At 57.3% G+C, this 16,525-nt stretch overlaps 1 protein-coding gene across 1 annotated transcript; it reads right to left on the bottom strand.

Moving 5' to 3' along the window:
- Positions 1-106: 106 nt before the first annotated feature.
- On the bottom strand, positions 107-16,095 carry LOC140000058 (large neutral amino acids transporter small subunit 2-like; the record flags this gene model as incomplete). The annotated part of the gene is made up of 10 exons (XM_072029788.1): positions 107-1,234; positions 4,244-4,421; positions 6,557-6,706; positions 8,912-9,008; positions 9,937-10,040; positions 10,125-10,248; positions 10,322-10,475; positions 12,086-12,211; positions 13,813-13,964; positions 15,881-16,095. Coding segments are annotated over 10 exons (1,500 nt in total), but the record flags the coding sequence as incomplete, so codon positions are not given.
- Positions 16,096-16,525: the final 430 nt, after the last annotated feature.

Here is a 16,525-nt window from a genome sequence, read left to right as displayed (position 1 = left end):
CCCAAACTTGGCTTTTTTCCCCTCGTTTTCACCGATTTCCCCTGAATTTCGCCCATTTCCGCCCCCCTCCCAACCCGGACGTGACGTCATCAACCCCTCCGGGAAGTCTCTTTATTTATTTATTTATTTATTTGGGGCCCCACTGGGGGGGGGGAGGCAGGGGGCGGAGTGTGGGGGGCTGCCCCATAGAATCTGTGGGGCAGCCCCATAGGGAGGTGTGGGGCGGCCCTATAGAATCTGTGGGGCAGCGCCTTAAGGCCAAGATGTGGGGCAGCCCCATAGGGAGGTGTGGGGTGGCCCCATAGAATCTGTGGGGCGGCCCCATAGAATCTGTGGGGCGGCCCTATAGAATGTGTGGGGTGGCCCCATAGGATGTGTGGGGCAGCACCTTAAGGCCAAGGTGTGGGGCAGCCCCATAGAATCTGTGGGGTGGCCCCATAGGATGTGTGGGGCAGCCCCATAGGATGTGTGGGGCAGCCCTGTAGTGAGGAGGTGTGGGGCAGCCCCACAGGGCTCAGGTGTGGGGCAGCCCCATAGGGATGTGTGGGGCACCCCATAGCGGTGTGGGGCAGCCCCATAGGGATGTGTGGGGCAGCCCTATGGGGTGGAGATGTGGGGCAGCCCCATAGAATGTGTGGGGCAGCCCCATAGAATGTGTGGGGCAGCCCCATAGAATGTGTGGGGCAGCCCCTTAAGGCACACTTGGGGGGCAGCCCCATAGGGCTCAGATGTGGGGCACCCCATAGGGATATGTGGGGCAGCCCCATAGCAAGATGTGGGGCAGCCCCATAGGGCTCAGATATGGGGCAGCCCCTTAAGGCACACTTGTGGGGCAGCCCCATAGAATGTGTGGGGCAGCCCTATAGGAAGATGTGGGGCAGCCCCATAGGGCTGAGGTATGGGGCAGTCCTATGAGGTCGAGATGTGGGGCACCCCATAGCGGCGTGGGGCAGCCCTATAGGGATGTGTGGGGCAGCCCTATGGGGTCAATGTGTGGGGCAGCCCCCCACCGCTATGGGGCAGCCCCATAGCGCTCAGTTGTGGGGCTGGGCGGTGAGCGGCTTCTGCTCCTCCCCAGGGCTTTTGGGGTCGCCGTGGGGCTCGCTATGGGGCCGGGGGTCGCTATGGGGCTGGGGGTCGCTATGGGGCGCGCTATGGGGCGCGCTATGGGGCTGGGGCTCGCTGTGGGGGTAGACGACGAGGCAGAGCTTCTGGCCCAGGTAGGTCAGGGAGGCTGCGGGGAGAGCGGCCGTGAGCCAAAAACGCCCAAATTCACCCCAAAAATCAGCCCCCCCAAACCCCAAACCGCCCCGAAACGGTCCCGGAAATGCTAAACGGACCCGAAATCGCCCAAATTTGGCCCGAAATGGACACCAAAGAGACCAAAACGGCCCCAAAATAGACCCCAGAAACCCCAAATCTGCCCAAATTGGGCCCAAAATGGACACCAAAGACACCAAAATGGCCCCAAATCGCCCCAAAATGGACCCCAAAAGCCCCGAATGGCCCCAAATTGGTCCCCAAAGACCCCAAATGGACCCAAAATGGACCCCAAGGACCCCAAAATTGACCTAAAAGACCCCAAAGCGGCCCCCAATGACCCTAAATGGACCCCAAATGACCCCAAAACAGCCCCAGATGACCCCAGATGACCCCAAATTGCCCCAAATTGCCCCAAAATGGTTCCTGAAGACCCCAAACTGGATCCCCAAGACCCCAAATTGACCCCTAAGACCCCAACTGACCCCAAAGTGACCCCAAAACGACCCTAAATGACCCTAAATGACCCCAAAGTGACCCTAAATGACCCCAAATGATCCCCAAACGACCCCAAATGATCCCAAATGACCCCAAACTGGCCCCTAAAGACCCAAAATGGATCCCAAAGACCCCAAATGGACCCTTGAGACCCCAAATAGACCCCAAAATGGACCGCAAAACGACCATAGATGACCATAGATGACCCCAAAGTGACCCTAAATGACCGCAAATGACCCCAAATGACCCCAAAGTGACCCCAAATGACCCCAAATGACCCCTAAAGACCCAAAATGGATCCCAAAGACCCCAAAAGGAGCCCTATGATCCTAAAATGACCCCAAAATGGACCCTAAATGACCCTAAATGACCCTAAAATGGACTCCAAAGACCCCAAATGGACCCCAAGTGTCCCCAAATCCCTCCAAATGACCCCAAAACGGTCCCTAAAGACCCTAAATGGATCCCAAAGACCCTAAATAAACCCCGAAGACCCCAAATAGACCCCCTGAGACCGCAAAATGGACCCCAAAACGACCCTAAATGACCATAAATGACCCCAAAGTGACCCTAAATGACCCCAAAAGACCCCAAATCGACCCCAAATGACCCCAATGTGTCCCCTAGAGACCCCAAAATGGATCCCAAAGACCCCAAATACACCCGAAAGACCCCAAATAGACCCCTAAGACCCCAAAATAACCCCAAAGTGGCCCCCAAAGCCCCCCAAAAGCCCCCCAAAACGCCCCCGAATGACCCCAAACCAGCCCCTAGAGACCCCAAATGCCCCGAAATCCCCCCAAACGCCCCCAAATCCTTACCGAGTGCCCTGCGTATGGCCGGGGGCTTGTTTCGGGGCCGCAGGGCCAGGAGGTAGACGGGGGCCCCAAACCCTCAGAACCCCCCCAAACCAACCCCAAATCCCCCAAACTGACCCCAAAACTGCCCCTAAAGACCCGAAATGGATCCCCAAGACCTTAAATAAACCCTGAAGACCCCAAATAGACCCCCTGAGACCCCAAAATGGCCCCTAAATGACCCTAAATGCCCCTAAAATGGACTCCAAAGCCCCCAAATGGACCCCAAATGACCCCAAAGTGGTTCCTAAAGACCCGAAATGGATCCCCAAGACCCCAAATAGACCACAAAGACCCCAAAAGGACCCTTGAGACCCCAAAATGGCCCCTAAATGACCCTAAATGACCCCAAAACGACCCTAAATGACCATAAATGACCCCAAAGTGACCCTAAATGATCCCAAATGACCCTAAATGACCTCAAATGATCCCAAACTGACCCCTAAAGACCCTAAATGGATCCCAAAGACCCTAAATGGACCCTAAAGACCCCAAATAGACCCCAAAATGGACCCCAAATGACCCTAAATGACCCCTAAACGACCCTAAATGACCGTAAATGACCCCAAAGTGACCCCAAATCGACCCCAAATGACCCCAAAGTGACCCTAAATGACCCCAAAACGACCCCAAATGACCCAAATGTGGCCCCTAAAGACCCTAAATGACCCTAAATGACCCCTAAACGACCCTAAATGCCCCTAAAATGGCCCCTAGAGACCCCAAACCAGCCCCTAGAGACCCCAAATGGACCCCAAATGCCCCGAAATCCCCCCAAACGCCCCCAAATCCTTACCGAGTGCCCTGCGTATGGCCGGGGGCTTGTTTCGGGGCCGCAGGGCCAGGAGGTAGACGGGGGCCCCAAACCCTCAGAACCCCCCCAAACCAACCCCAAATCCCCCAAACTGACCCCAAAACTGCCCCTAAAGACCCGAAATGGATCCCCAAGACCTTAAATAAACCCTGAAGACCCCAAATAGACCCCCTGAGACCCCAAAATGGCCCCTAAATGACCCTAAATGCCCCTAAAATGGACTCCAAAGCCCCCAAATGGACCCCAAATGACCCCAAAGTGGTTCCTAAAGACCCGAAATGGATCCCCAAGACCCCAAATAGACCACAAAGACCCCAAAAGGACCCTTGAGACCCCAAAATGGCCCCTAAATGACCCTAAATGACCCCAAAACGACCCTAAATGACCATAAATGACCCCAAAGTGACCCTAAATGATCCCAAATGACCCTAAATGACCTCAAATGATCCCAAACTGACCCCTAAAGACCCTAAATGGATCCCAAAGACCCTAAATGGACCCTAAAGACCCCAAATAGACCCCAAAATGGACCCCAAATGACCCTAAATGACCCCTAAACGACCCTAAATGACCGTAAATGACCCCAAAGTGACCCCAAATCGACCCCAAATGACCCCAAAGTGACCCTAAATGACCCCAAAACGACCCCAAATGACCCAAATGTGGCCCCTAAAGACCCTAAATGACCCTAAATGACCCCTAAACGACCCTAAATGCCCCTAAAATGGCCCCTAGAGACCCCAAACCAGCCCCTAGAGACCCCAAATGGACCCCAAATGCCCCGAAATCCCCCCAAACGCCCCCAAATCCTTACCGAGTGCCCTGCGTATGGCCGGGGGCTTGTTTCGGGGCCGCAGGGCCAGGAGGTAGACGGGGGCCCCGGCCGCGGTCACGGCCAGCCCCACGCCGCAGGCCAGGGGCTCCCGGTACAGGGCCAGGACCCCCAGAGCCCCCCACAGCAGCAGGTACAGCCCCGGCAGCACCAGCGGCACCTGGGGGGGGGAATTAGGGGGTAATTAATTAGGGGGGGGGTTAATTAGGGGGTTGGGGTTAAGGGGAGGGGGGAAAGGGGGACAAAAAGAGCCCAAAAGTGGGGAAAAGGGACACAAAAGGACCCAAAAGGGACACAAAAGACCCCAAAAGGGACCCAAAAAGATCCAAAAGGGACCCAAAAATACCCAAAAAGACCCAAAAGGACACAAAAAGATCCAAAAAGACCCAAAAAGATCCAAAAGGGACCCAAAAATACCCCAAAAGACCCAAACGGACCCAAAAAGACCCAAAAAGATCTAAAAGTTACCTGAAAAGACCCAAAAAGGACCCAAAAAGAGCCCAAAAAGAGCCCAAAAGAGGGTGAAAAAGATAAAAAACTGAACCAAAAAGACCCAAAATTATCCAAAAGTGAGGGAAAAGGACCCAAAAGGGACCCAAAGTGACCCAAAAGGACCCAAAAGGGACCCAAAGTGACCCAAAAAGGAGTGAAAAAGACCCAAAAGTGACCCAAAAAGAGCCAAAAGGGACCCAAAAAGAGTGAAAAAGACCCAAAAGGTACCCAAAAAGTGACAGAAGTGACCCAAAAAGACCCCGAATGAGGCCAAAAAGAGCCAAAAGAGGGCCAAAGGGACCCAAAAAGGCTCCAAAATGACCCAACAAGGTCCCAGGAAGCCCCAAAAGTGACAGAAAGAGACCCAAAATGAGCCCCACAGCAGCAGGTACAGCCCCGGCAGCACCAGCGGCACCTGGGGGGGGTAATTAGGGGGTAATTAGGGGGAGTCGTTAATTGGGGGGGGGTAATTAGGGGGCTGGGGTTAAGGGGAGGGGGCTGGGAGGGGGGAAAGGGGGGCAAAAAGAGCCCAAAGTGACCCAAAAAGAGGCAAAGGGACACAAAAGAACACAAAAAGACCCAAAAAGATCTAAAAGTGACCCAAAAAGGTCCAAAAGTGACCCAAAAAGAGCCAAAAGGGACCCAAAAAGAGCCCAAAAGAGGCCAAAAAGGGACAAAAGTGGGCCAAAGGGACCCAGAAAGACCCCAAAAGACTCCAAAAGGACTCAAAAGGACTCAAAAGGACCCAAAAAGGGATGAAAAAGACCCAAAAAGGGGTGAAAAAGACCCAAAGGGACCCAAAAAGACCCAAAAAGACTCAAAAGTGACCCAAAAAGACTCCAAAAGGACCCAGAAAGACGCCAAAAGGGGCCCAAAAGGAACCAAAAGGACCCAAAAATGGGGTAAAAAGACTCAAAAGGGGGTGAAAAAGACCCAAAAAGCCCCAAAAGGGACCCAAAAAGACCCAAAAGGGACCCAAAGGGACCCAAAAGAACCCAAAAAGACCCAAAGGGCCCCAAAAGACCCCAAAGCCCCGCCCCCTTTAGGCCCCTCCCCTTTAAGCCCCTCCCCCTTGGACCCCACCCAATTAAGCCCCGCCCCCTGGGACCCCGCCCCCTTAAGCCCCGCCCCCTCCCCCAAAGTGGGCGTGGCCTCTGGGCCTCCCTTTGCCCCCCTACCCCCATAGGACCCCCAAAACCTCCCCACCCCTTCAAGCCCCGCCCCCTCCGACCCCACCCACTTAAGCCCCGCCCCCTGGGGCCCCACCCCCTTAAGCCCCGCCCCCCGAGGCTCCTCCCACTTAAACCACGCCCCCTTTAAGCCCCTTCCCCTCCCCATAGACACTATAGGGACCCCTTAAGCCCCTCCCCTTTTGACCCCGCCCCCTTAAGCCCCGCCCCCTGGACCCCACCCCTTTAAGCCCCGCCCACTTTGACCCCGCCCCCTTAAGCCCCGCCCCCTCCCCCAAAGTGGGCGTGGCCTAGGGGGGCTCCGCCTCCACCCCTACCCCTATAGGTCCCTATAGGACCCCCAACCCCCTCCCCTTTTGACCCCACCCCCTTAAGCCCCGCCCCCTCCGACCCCACCCAATTAAGCCCCGCCCCCTTGGGCCCCACCCCCCTTAAGCCCCGCCCCCACCACTTAAACCACGCCCCCTTTAGGCCACGCCCACCCCTGTATCTGCTCCCATAGGCACCATAGAGACCCCCAACCCCCCTCCCCACCCAAACCACGCCCCCTCCGACCCCACCCCCTTAAGCCCCGCCCCCTGGGGCCCCGCCCCCTTAAGCCCCGCCCCCTCACCCGGATGGGGCGTGGCCTGTGGGGCTCCCTCCAGCGCAGGACCACCAGCCCGGCCACCGCCACCCCGTACCAGAGGTGGTTGGCGAAGCCCACGTAGCTGATCAGGGTGTAGGTGTCGCCCGTCACCAGCATCAGCAGGGTGGAGACGCACTGGGGGAGGGGTTAATTAGGTTAATTAGGCTAATTAGCCCCGCCCACAATGAGTTAGCCACGCCCACCCCCTACAAAATGGCTCCCGGGGGCTCTAAACCCACTAAAAATCAATTTTGGGGGCGTGGCCAAGTGGTTAGGCCACGCCCACAAAGCCCCTCCCACTAATTAGCCCCGCCCACCGCTAATTAGCCACGCCCACCACTAATTAGCCCCGCCCACCCCCCTATAAGATGGCTCCCGGGGGGCTCTAAACCCAATTAATACCCATTTTGGGGGCGTGGCTTGATGGAAAGGGGGCGTGGCCAACCCATAAACCACGCCCATCACTAATTAGTCCCGCCCACCATTAATTAGCCCCGCCCATCACTAATTAGCCACGCCCACCCCCTACAAAATGCCCCCCGGGGGCTCTAAACCCAATTAATAAGGGGGAGTAATTTGAGGGGGGGGGGTTGGGAGGGGGAAAAGGGGGACAAAAAGAGCCCAAAAGGGACCCAAAAAGACCCAAAAAGACCCAAAAGAACACAAAGAGATCCAAAAAGACCCAAAAAGACCCAAAAAGACCCAAAAAGACCCAAAAGAACCCAAAAGAACCCAAAAGGGACCCAAAAAGATCCAAAAGGGACCCAAAAGTACCCCAAAAGACCCAAAAGAACACAAAAAGATCCAAAAAGATCCGAAAAGATCCAAAAGTGACCCAAAAAGACCCAAAAAGACCCAAAAAGACCCAAAAAGATCCAAAAGTGACCCCAAAAGACCCCAAAAGAGGCCAAAAAGGGACAAAAGTGGGCCAAAGGGACCCAGAAAGACCCCAAAAGACTCCAAAAGGACTCAAAAGGACCCAAAAAGGGGTGAAAAAGACCCAAAGGGACCCAAAAAGAGCCCAAAAGAGGCTAAAAAAGGACAAAACCGGGCCAAAGGGACCCAAAAAGAGCCAAAAGTGACCCCAAAAGAGGCCAAAAAGAGCCAAAGGGACCCAAAAGTGACCCAAAAGGAGTCAAAAGGGGTGAAAAAGACCCAAAAGGGACCCAAAGTGACCCAAAAAGATCCAAAAAGAGCCGGAAGTGACCATTTCGGGGGCGTGGCTTGTTGGAAAGGGGGCGTGGCCAACCCTAAGTCACGCCCACTAAGCCACGCCCACCCCATAAGCCCCGCCCCTTGCCCCTTTAAGCCCCGCCCCCTCCACCCATTCATCCCCGTCCCCATTCAATGAATGGGCGTGGCTACTATCGAGGTGGGCGTGGCCACCCTTTAAGCCCCGCCCCCTTTGACCCCACCCACTCAAGCCCCACCCCCTTAGGCCCCACCCCCTTTAGCCCCACCCCCCTAAGCCCCTCCCCCTTTAAGCCCCGCCCCCTTAACCCATTCATCCCCATCCCCATTCATCGGGGGGTGTGAATATTAATGAAGTGGGCGTGGCCACCCTTTAAGCCCCGCCCCGTTTGACCCCACCCCTTTAAGCCCCACCCCTTTAGGCTCCTCCCCCTCTGACCCCACCCCCCTAAGACCCTCCCCCTTCAAGCCCCGCCCCCTTAACCCCTTCACCCCCATCCCCATTCATTAGGGGTGCGAATATTAATGAAGTGGGCGTGGCCATCCTTCAAGCCCCGCCCCCTTTGACCCCACCCACTCAAGCCCCACCCCCTTAGGCCCCACCCCCTTTAGCCCCACCCCCCTAAGCCCCTCCCCCTTTAAGCCCCGCCCCCTTGACCCATTCACCCCCATCCCCATTCATTAGGGGAGTGTGAATATTAATGAAGTGGGCGTGGCCACCCTTTAAGCCCCGCCCCCTTTGACCCCACCCCCTTAAGCCCCACCCCCTTAGGCCCCTCCCCCTTTGACCCCACCCCTCTAAGCCCCACCCCCTTTAAGCCCCGCCCCCTCGACCCATTCATCCCCATTCAATGAATGGGCGTGGCTACTATCGAGGTGGGCGTGGCCACCCTTCAAGCCCCGCCCCCTTTGACCCCACCCCCTTAAGCCCCACCCCCTTAGGCCCCTCCCCCTTTGGCCCCACCCCCTAAGCCCCTCCCCCTTCAAGCCCCGCCCCCTTTTCCCTCCCATCCCCCTCCCATTCCCCCTCCCGCCCAACCCCACCCCCTCCCCCTTTAACCCCGCCCCCCTTCGGCCCCGCCCCTTTAGGCCCCGCCCCCCGAGGCCCCGCCCCCTTAGGCCCCGCCCCCCTAAGCCCCGCCCACTCACGGTGACGAGCAGGGCGGGGATGGGGGTGCGGCGCCGCAGGTGGATCATGGCCAGCAGGGCCGGCAGCTGCCCCTCGCGCGCCCCCGCGTAGAACAGCCTAAAAAAGGGGGCGGGGCTTAGCCAAAAGGGGGCGGGGCTTAAGGGGGAGGGGCCTCAGGGGGGTGGAGCTTAAGGGGGAGGGGCCAAAGGGGGAGGGGTTAAAGGGGGAGGGGGTGGAGGGGGGGGAGGGACAAGGGGTGGTGAATGGGAGGGAAAAGGGGGCGGGGCTTAGCTAAAAGGGGGCGTGGTTTGCAAATAAGGGGTGTGGCTTGTGGAAAAGGGGGCGTGGTTTGTGAATAGGGGCGTGGCTTGCAAATAAGGGGGCGTGGCTTATAAATAAGGGGGTGTGGCTTCTGGGTAAGGGGCGTGGCCTATGGATAAGGGGGCGTGGCTTATAAATAATGGGTGTGGTTTGTGAATAATGGGCGTGGCTTGCAAATAAAGGGGTGTGGCTTACAAATAGGGGGCGTGGCTTCTGAATAAAGGGGCGTGGCTTTGGGATAGGGGGAGTGGCTTGCGAATAAGGGGGTGTGGCTTCTGAACAGGGGGCGTGGCTTATAAATGGGGGCGTGGCTTACAAATGGGGGGCGTGGCTTATGGATAAGGGGGCGTGGTTTACAAATAGGGGGCGTGGCTTATAAATAAGGGGCGTTGTTTGTTATTAAGAGGCGTGGCTTGCAAATAAGGGGGCGTGGCTTATATATAATGGGCGTGGCTTATGGTTAAGGGGCGTGGCTTATAAATAAGGGGCGTGTCTTCTGAAAAAGGGGGCGTGGCTAAACATAAAGGGGCGTGGCCAATTAGAAGGGGGCGTGGCTTCTCTTAAAGGGACCCTGCCCAATTTCCACCGACCATCCCCAACCCCATAGGGTCCGACCCCAAAAAAGTGGGCGGAGCCCTGGTTTAAAAGGGGGCGTGGCTAAACAGAAGGGGGCGTGGCCTATCAGGAGGGGGCGTGGCTAATCATAATGGGCGTGTCCTCCTACCTGGAGCAGGTGAAGAGCGATCCGTTGACCCCCCCGAAGGTGGAGAGCGCCACGGCCGCCGGCATCAACCACGCCAGGGGCCCCAGCGCCTTCTCCCCGAAAGTCTATGCAAATGAGGGGGGCGTGGTTAAAATGGGGAGGGGTCAAAAAGGGGGAGGGGCTTGTTCTGAGGGGGCGGGGCCACTCACCACGGCCACGGCGTCCGATTGGAGGAGCTCGTAGGGGGACATGGCGGTGACGTAGGCGACGTTGGCCAGGACGTAGACGGCGGTGACCAAGGGGATGGAGATGAAGATGGCGCGGGGCAGGTTCCTTATAAGGGAAAGGGGGCGTGGCTATGCAGATTTATGCAAATGAGGATGCAAATGAAGGGGGCGGGGCTTACTTCTCGGGCTCCACCAGCTCCTCGGTGACGTAGTTGAGGAAGTTCCAGCCCCCGTAGGCGAAGGAGCCCTGCAGGAACGCCAGCGCCACCCGGCCCGCCTCGGGGGGCTGCAGCCAGGAGAAGGACAGGGGGGGCTGCAGCCAGCCCGCGTGGCCTGCGGGGGGAGGTAATTAGTTAATTGGAGTTAATTAGAGACCCCTGGTTTTAATTAAAGTCCCTTGATTTGGACTGGGGACGACCGGTTGGAAGTCGTGACACCCGGCGATGATTTGGGGTCCCAGGGTCAATTTGGGGGGCTCCCCCTTATTAATTAAGACCTCCCATTGTTAATTAAGCCCTCCCGATATTAATTAAGCCCCCCAGTTTTAATTAGGCCCCTTGGTTTTAATTAAAGTCCCTTGGTTTTGATTAGGACCGCCCCGTTGGAAGTCGCGACACCCGGCGATGATTTGGGGTCCCAGGGTCAATTTGGGGGGCTCCCCCTTATTAATTAAGCCCTCCCGATCTTAATTAAGCCCTCCCATTCTTAATTAAGCCCCCCAGTTTTAATTAGGGCCCTTGGTTTTAATTAAAGTCCCTTGGTTTCAATTCAACGTTGGAACACCCAGTGATGATTTGGGGTCCCAGTGGGAATCTGGGGTCTCCCCCTATTAATTAAGCCCTCTCATTGTTAATTAAGACTGGGAGGGCTTTAATTAGGACCCCCTGATTTTAATTAGCACCCCTGGTTTTAGTTAGGGCCCCTTGGTTTTAATTAAGGTCCCTTGATTTCAATTGGGGACACCCGGTTGGAAGTCAGGACACCCAGTGCCAATTTGGGGTCCTGGGGTCAATTTGGGTGTCTCCCCCTACTAATTAAGCCTTCCCATTCTTAATTAAGCCCTCCTGGTTTTAATTAGCCCCCCCGATTTTAATTAGCACCCCTGGTTTTAATTAGGGCCCCTTGGTTTGGATTGGGGACACCCAACTTGAATCGGGGCATCTCAGCAATGATTTGGGGTCCTGGAGTCAATTTAGGGTCTCCCCCCTATTAATTAAGCCCTCCCGGTCTTAATTAGCCCCCCCAGATTTTAATTAGCCCCCCCTGGTTTTAATTAGAGCCCCCCAGTTTTAATTAGGGCCCCTTGATTTGAGTTGGGGTCATCCCGGTGCTGATTTGGGGGCTCCCAGGGTCAATTTGGGGGGTTCTTGCTATTAATTAAGGGTTCCCATTGCTAATTAAGGGTCTCAAGGCACTAATTAGGGTCCCCTGATGTTAATTAGTGTCTCCCAGTGCTAATTAGGGGTTCCCATCCCTAATTCAAGTGCTCCCAGGGTCAATTAATGGGGTCCCAGTGTTAATGTATGGGTGTCCCTTCACTAATTAAGGTCTCCTGTCACTAATTAAGGGCCTGAAGACACTAATTAGGGTCCCCTGATGCTAATTAGTGTCTCCCAGTGCTAATTAGGAGTTCCCTTCCCCAATTCAAGTGCTCCCAGGGTCGATTCATGGGGTCCCACTGTTAATGTATGGGTCTCCCCTCACTAATTAAGGTCTCCTGTCACTAATTAAGGGCCTGAAGGCACTAATTAGCGTTCCCTGATGCTAATTAGCGTCTCCCAGTGCTAATTAGGGGTTCCCATCCCTAATTCAGGTGCTCCCAGGGTCGATTAGTGGGGTCCCGGCGTTAACTGATTGGGCTCCCCCCCCCTAATTAAGGGCTCTGGTGACTAATTAAGGGCCGGGGGGGCGCTAATTAGCGCGGGGGGGCTAATTGGACGGACCGGTGGCGAGGCGCCAGGCGCCGGCGGCCACGATGATGGCGAGGGCCAGCAGCTTCCCGGCCGTGCAGGCGTCCTGCAGCCGCGTGGCCGCGCGCACGCTGAACGAGTTCAGCCACGTCAGCAGCACTGCGGGGACAGGGGGGGGTGAGTGTGCAAGGGGGGAGTGTGCAAGGGGGGGGAGTGTGCAAGGGGGGAGTGTGCAAGGGGGGGGAGTGTGCAAGGGGGGAGTGTGCAAGGGGGTGTGCAAGGGGGGGGGTGCAAGGGGGGAGGGTGTGAAAGGGGGGGAGTGGGAGGGGGTGGGTGTGCAAGGGGGAGAGTAATGGGGGTGAGTGTGCAAGGGGTGAGTGTGCAAGGGGGTGTGCAAGGGGGGTGTGCAAGGGGGGGTGAGTGTGCAAGGGGGGGTGAGTGTGCAAGAGGGGAGTGGGCAAGGGGGGTGGGTGTGGAACGGGCGAGTGTGCAAGGGAGTGGGTAATGGGGGCGAGTGTGCAAGGGGTGAGTGTGCAAGGGGGGAGGGTAATGGGAGGGAGTGTGCAAAGGGTGAGTGTGCAAAGGGGAAGGGGGCTAAGGGAGGGGGTGAGTGTGCAAGGAGTGAGGGACAAGTGTGCAAGGGGGGAGGGTAAAGGGTGAGTGTGCAAGGAGATGGGGTAATAGGGGCGAGTGTGCAAGGGGCGAGTGTGCAAGGGGGGGAGGGACTGGGTGTGGAAGGGGCAAGTGTGCAAGGGGGGAGGGTGTGGAAGGGGTGAGTGTGCAAGGGGGTGGGGTAAGAGGGGTGAGTGTGCAAGGGGATGGGGTGAGTGTGCAAGGGGGGGAGGGGCGAGTGTGCAAGGGGGGTGGAGTAATGGGAGTAAGTGTGCAAGGGGTGTGAAAGGGGAGTGTGCAAGGGGGGTGCAAAAGGGGGAGGGAATTGGGAGATGGGGTGAGTGTGCAAGGGGGCGGGGTAATGGGGGCGAGTGTGCAAGGGGGGAGTAGGGGGGATGGGGGTGAGTGTGCAAGGGGTGTGCAAGGGGCGAGTGTGCAAGGGGGTGGGGTGATAGGGCGAGTGTGCAAGGGGTGAGTGTGCAAGGGGTGGGTGTGCAAGGGGTCTTGGCTCATGGGGGTGGGGAATGGGGCGGGGAATGGGGCGAGTGTGCAAGGGGGTGGGCGTGCAAGGGGGGAGGGGGTTGGGGGCTGAGTGTGCAAGGGCTGAGTGTGCAAGGGGGTGTGTCCTAGGCCCAGGGGGCGTGGCTTAGGGTCAGGGGGCGTGGCCTGAGGGCAAGGAAGGAACAGGGTCGGGTAGGAAGGAGGGCGGCCATAGAAGAAAAGTGAGTGTGCAAGGGGTGGGTGTGCAAGGGGAGGGCTGAGCGTGCAAGGGGGCGTGGCTTAGGGTCAGGGGGCGTGTCCTGGGAGAAAGGGGCGTGGCCTAGGGCCAGGCAGACAATGTGGTTGGGTGGGAGGGAGGGCGGCCATAGGAGAAGGGCGAGTGTGCAAGGGCTGAGTGTGCAAGGGGAGGGCTGAGCGTGCAAGGGGGCGTGGCTTACGGTCAGGGGGCGTGGTCTAGGGCCAAGGGGCGTGGCCTGGGTTCAGGGGGCGTGGCCTAGGGGCAAGGTTGGCTGGGAGAGAGGGCGGCCATACAACGGGAGGTGAGTGTGCAAGGGCTGAGTGTGCAAGGGGAGGGCTGAGCGTGCAAGGGGGCGTGTCCTAGGCCCAGGGGGCGTGTCCTAGAGCCCCAGGGGGCGTGTCCCACTCACGCAGGCAGGCGGCAGCCAGCAGGCGGAGGCCGGGCTCGGGGGCGCCGCCGGCGGGGAAGAGGGGGCGCAGGACGTAGCTGGCGAAGGTCAGGGCGATCACCGCCTGATTGGTCGGGTAGATCACCAGCACCGAGATCCACAGCCGCAGGAACCTATCAGAGCGAAGGGGCGGGGCCAGGGGGACACGCCCCCCGGAGTTAGCCCCGCCCCCCGGGGGTTATCGGCCCGGTATACCCGGGGGGCATCGCATAATGAGCCCTGTGGCCACGCCCCCTTTAAGCCCCGCCCCCTTCTGACCACGCCCCCTTAAGCCCCTCCCCCTGACCTACAAGGCCACGCCCCCCTGGGTCCGTAGCCCCGCCCACTTTTGGTTTAGGCCCCGCCCCCTGTGGGTTATCTCCCCATATACCCCCAATATTGGGGGGGGGGGGGGGCGGATATTGAGCCCTGTGGCCCCGCCCCCTTTAAGCCCCGCCCCCTTTTGACCACGCCCCCTTAAGCCCCTCCCCCTGTCCTACAAGGCCACGCCCCCTTGGGTCTGTAGCCCCGCCCACTTTGGCTCCAAGCCCCGCCCCCCGGGGGTTATCGGCCTGGCATACCCCGGGGGGCATCGCATAATGAGCCCTGTGGCCACGCCCCCTTTAAGCCCCGCCCCCTTGTGACCACGCCCCCTTAAGCCCCGCCCCCTGTCCTACAAGGCCCCGCCCCCTTGGGTCCGTAGCCCCGCCCACTATGGGTCTAGGCCCCGCCCCCTGTGGGTTATCTCCCTATATACCCCCATTGGTTCTATTGGGGGGGGGGCGGATATTGAGCCTTGTGGCCACGCCCCCTTTAAGCCCCGCCCCCTCCTGACCACGCCCCCTTAAGCCCCTCCCCCTTGGGGTATAAGGCCACGCCCCCCTGGGTCCGTAGCCCCGCCCACTTTTGGTTTAGGCCACGCCCCCTGTGGGTTATCTCCCTATATACCCCCAATACTGGGGGGGGGTGGGGATAACGGGGTTTAGCCCCGCCCCCTTTAAGCCCCGCCCCCTTCTGACCACGCCCCCTTACGCCCCTCCCCCTGACCTACAAGGCCCCGCCCCCTTGGGTCCGTAGCCCCGCCCACTTTGGGTTTAGGCCACGCCCCCTGTGGGTTATCGCCCCATTGAAACCTCCATAACCCCGCCCCCAAATTTAAGCCCCGCCCCCAAATTTAAGCCCCTCCCCCCAATTTAAGCTCCTCCCCCCAATTTAAGCCACCTCCCCAAATTTAGCCCCTCCCCCAAATTTAAACCCCACCCCCCAAATTTAAGCCCCGTCCCCCATTTAAGCCCTACCCCCAAATTTAAGCCCCCCCAAATTTAAGCCCCTCCCCAAATTTAAGCTCCTCCCCCAAATTTAAGCCCCGCCCCTCAAATTTAAGCCCCTCCCCCAATTTAAGCCCCACCCCCAAATTTAAGCCCCACCCCCAAATTTAAGCCCCACCTCCCAAATTTAAGCCCCTCCCCCCAATTTAAGACCCGCCCCCCAAATTTAAGCCCCCCCAAATTTAAGCCCCACCCCTAAATTTAAGCCCAGCCCCCAAATTTAAGCCCCACCCCCAAATTTAAGCCCTGCCCCCAAATTTAAGCTCCTCCCTCCAATTTAAGCTCCTCCCCCCAAATTTAAGCCCCGCCCACGGATTTAAGCCCATCCCCCAAAATTAAGCCCCTCCCCCCAATTTAAGCCCCGCCCCCAAAAAATTTAAGCCCCTCCCCCAAAATTAAGCCCCTCCCCCAAAATTTAAGCCCCACCCCAAAATTTAAGCCGTGCCCCCAAATTAAGCCCCGCCCCCAAATCTAAGCCCCTCCCCCAAATTTAAGCCCCGCCCCCAAAATTTAAGCCCCTCCCCCCAATTTAAGCTCATCTCCCCAAATTTAAGCCCCGCCCCCCAAATTTAAGCCCCACCCCCAAATTTAAGCCCCACCCCCCGTGGGTTATCCCCCCACCCCCAAATTTAAGCCCCACCCCAAATTTAAGCCCCTCCCCCCAAAATTTAAGCCCCGCCCCCCCAAATTTAATCCCCGCCCCCCGTGGTTTTTGGACTCACCCCACCATGCCCCCGAAGATGTCCTTGACGTAGGCGTAGTCGCCGCCGGATTTGGGGATGGTGGCGCCCAGCTCGGCGTAGCACAGCGCCCCCAGCGCCGTCACCACCCCCGTGGCCGCCCACACCGCCAGCGCCACCCCCACGCTGCCCGCGTTGCCCAGCACCCCCCGCGGGGACACGAAGATGCCCGAGCCGATGATGTTCCCTGGAAAAAAATAAAATTTGGGTTAAAAAATTAGAAATTTGCGTGAAAATTTACAAAAATTTGAAATTTTGTATGAAAATTTACAAAAAAATTGAAATTTTGTATGAAAATTTACAAAAAAAATGAAATTTTATACGTAAAAATTCATAGCAGTTGAAAGCGAAATCGAAAATTGAAAATCTGGAATCGAAAATCGAAAATCTAACATCGAAATTTGAAAATCTGAAATCGAAAATCAAAATTTGAAAACCTAAAATCGAAATTTGAAAATCTGAAATCGAAATTTGAAAATCTAAAATCGAAAAAAAATCGAAAATCTGAAATCTGAAAATCCGAAGTCTGAAATCAAAAACCTGAAATCAAAAAATCTAAAATCTAAAATCTAAAAACCTAACAATCGAAACCTAAAAATCGAAACTTGAAAATCAAAATCCGAAATT

This window comes from Anas platyrhynchos, chromosome 31, assembly GCF_047663525.1.
Source record: "Anas platyrhynchos isolate ZD024472 breed Pekin duck chromosome 31, IASCAAS_PekinDuck_T2T, whole genome shotgun sequence".
In the NCBI taxonomy this organism is placed as follows: Eukaryota; Metazoa; Chordata; class Aves; order Anseriformes; family Anatidae; genus Anas; species Anas platyrhynchos.
Note: the sequence above shows the minus strand (reverse complement) of the source record. Positions and strands in the feature narration are given on the sequence as shown.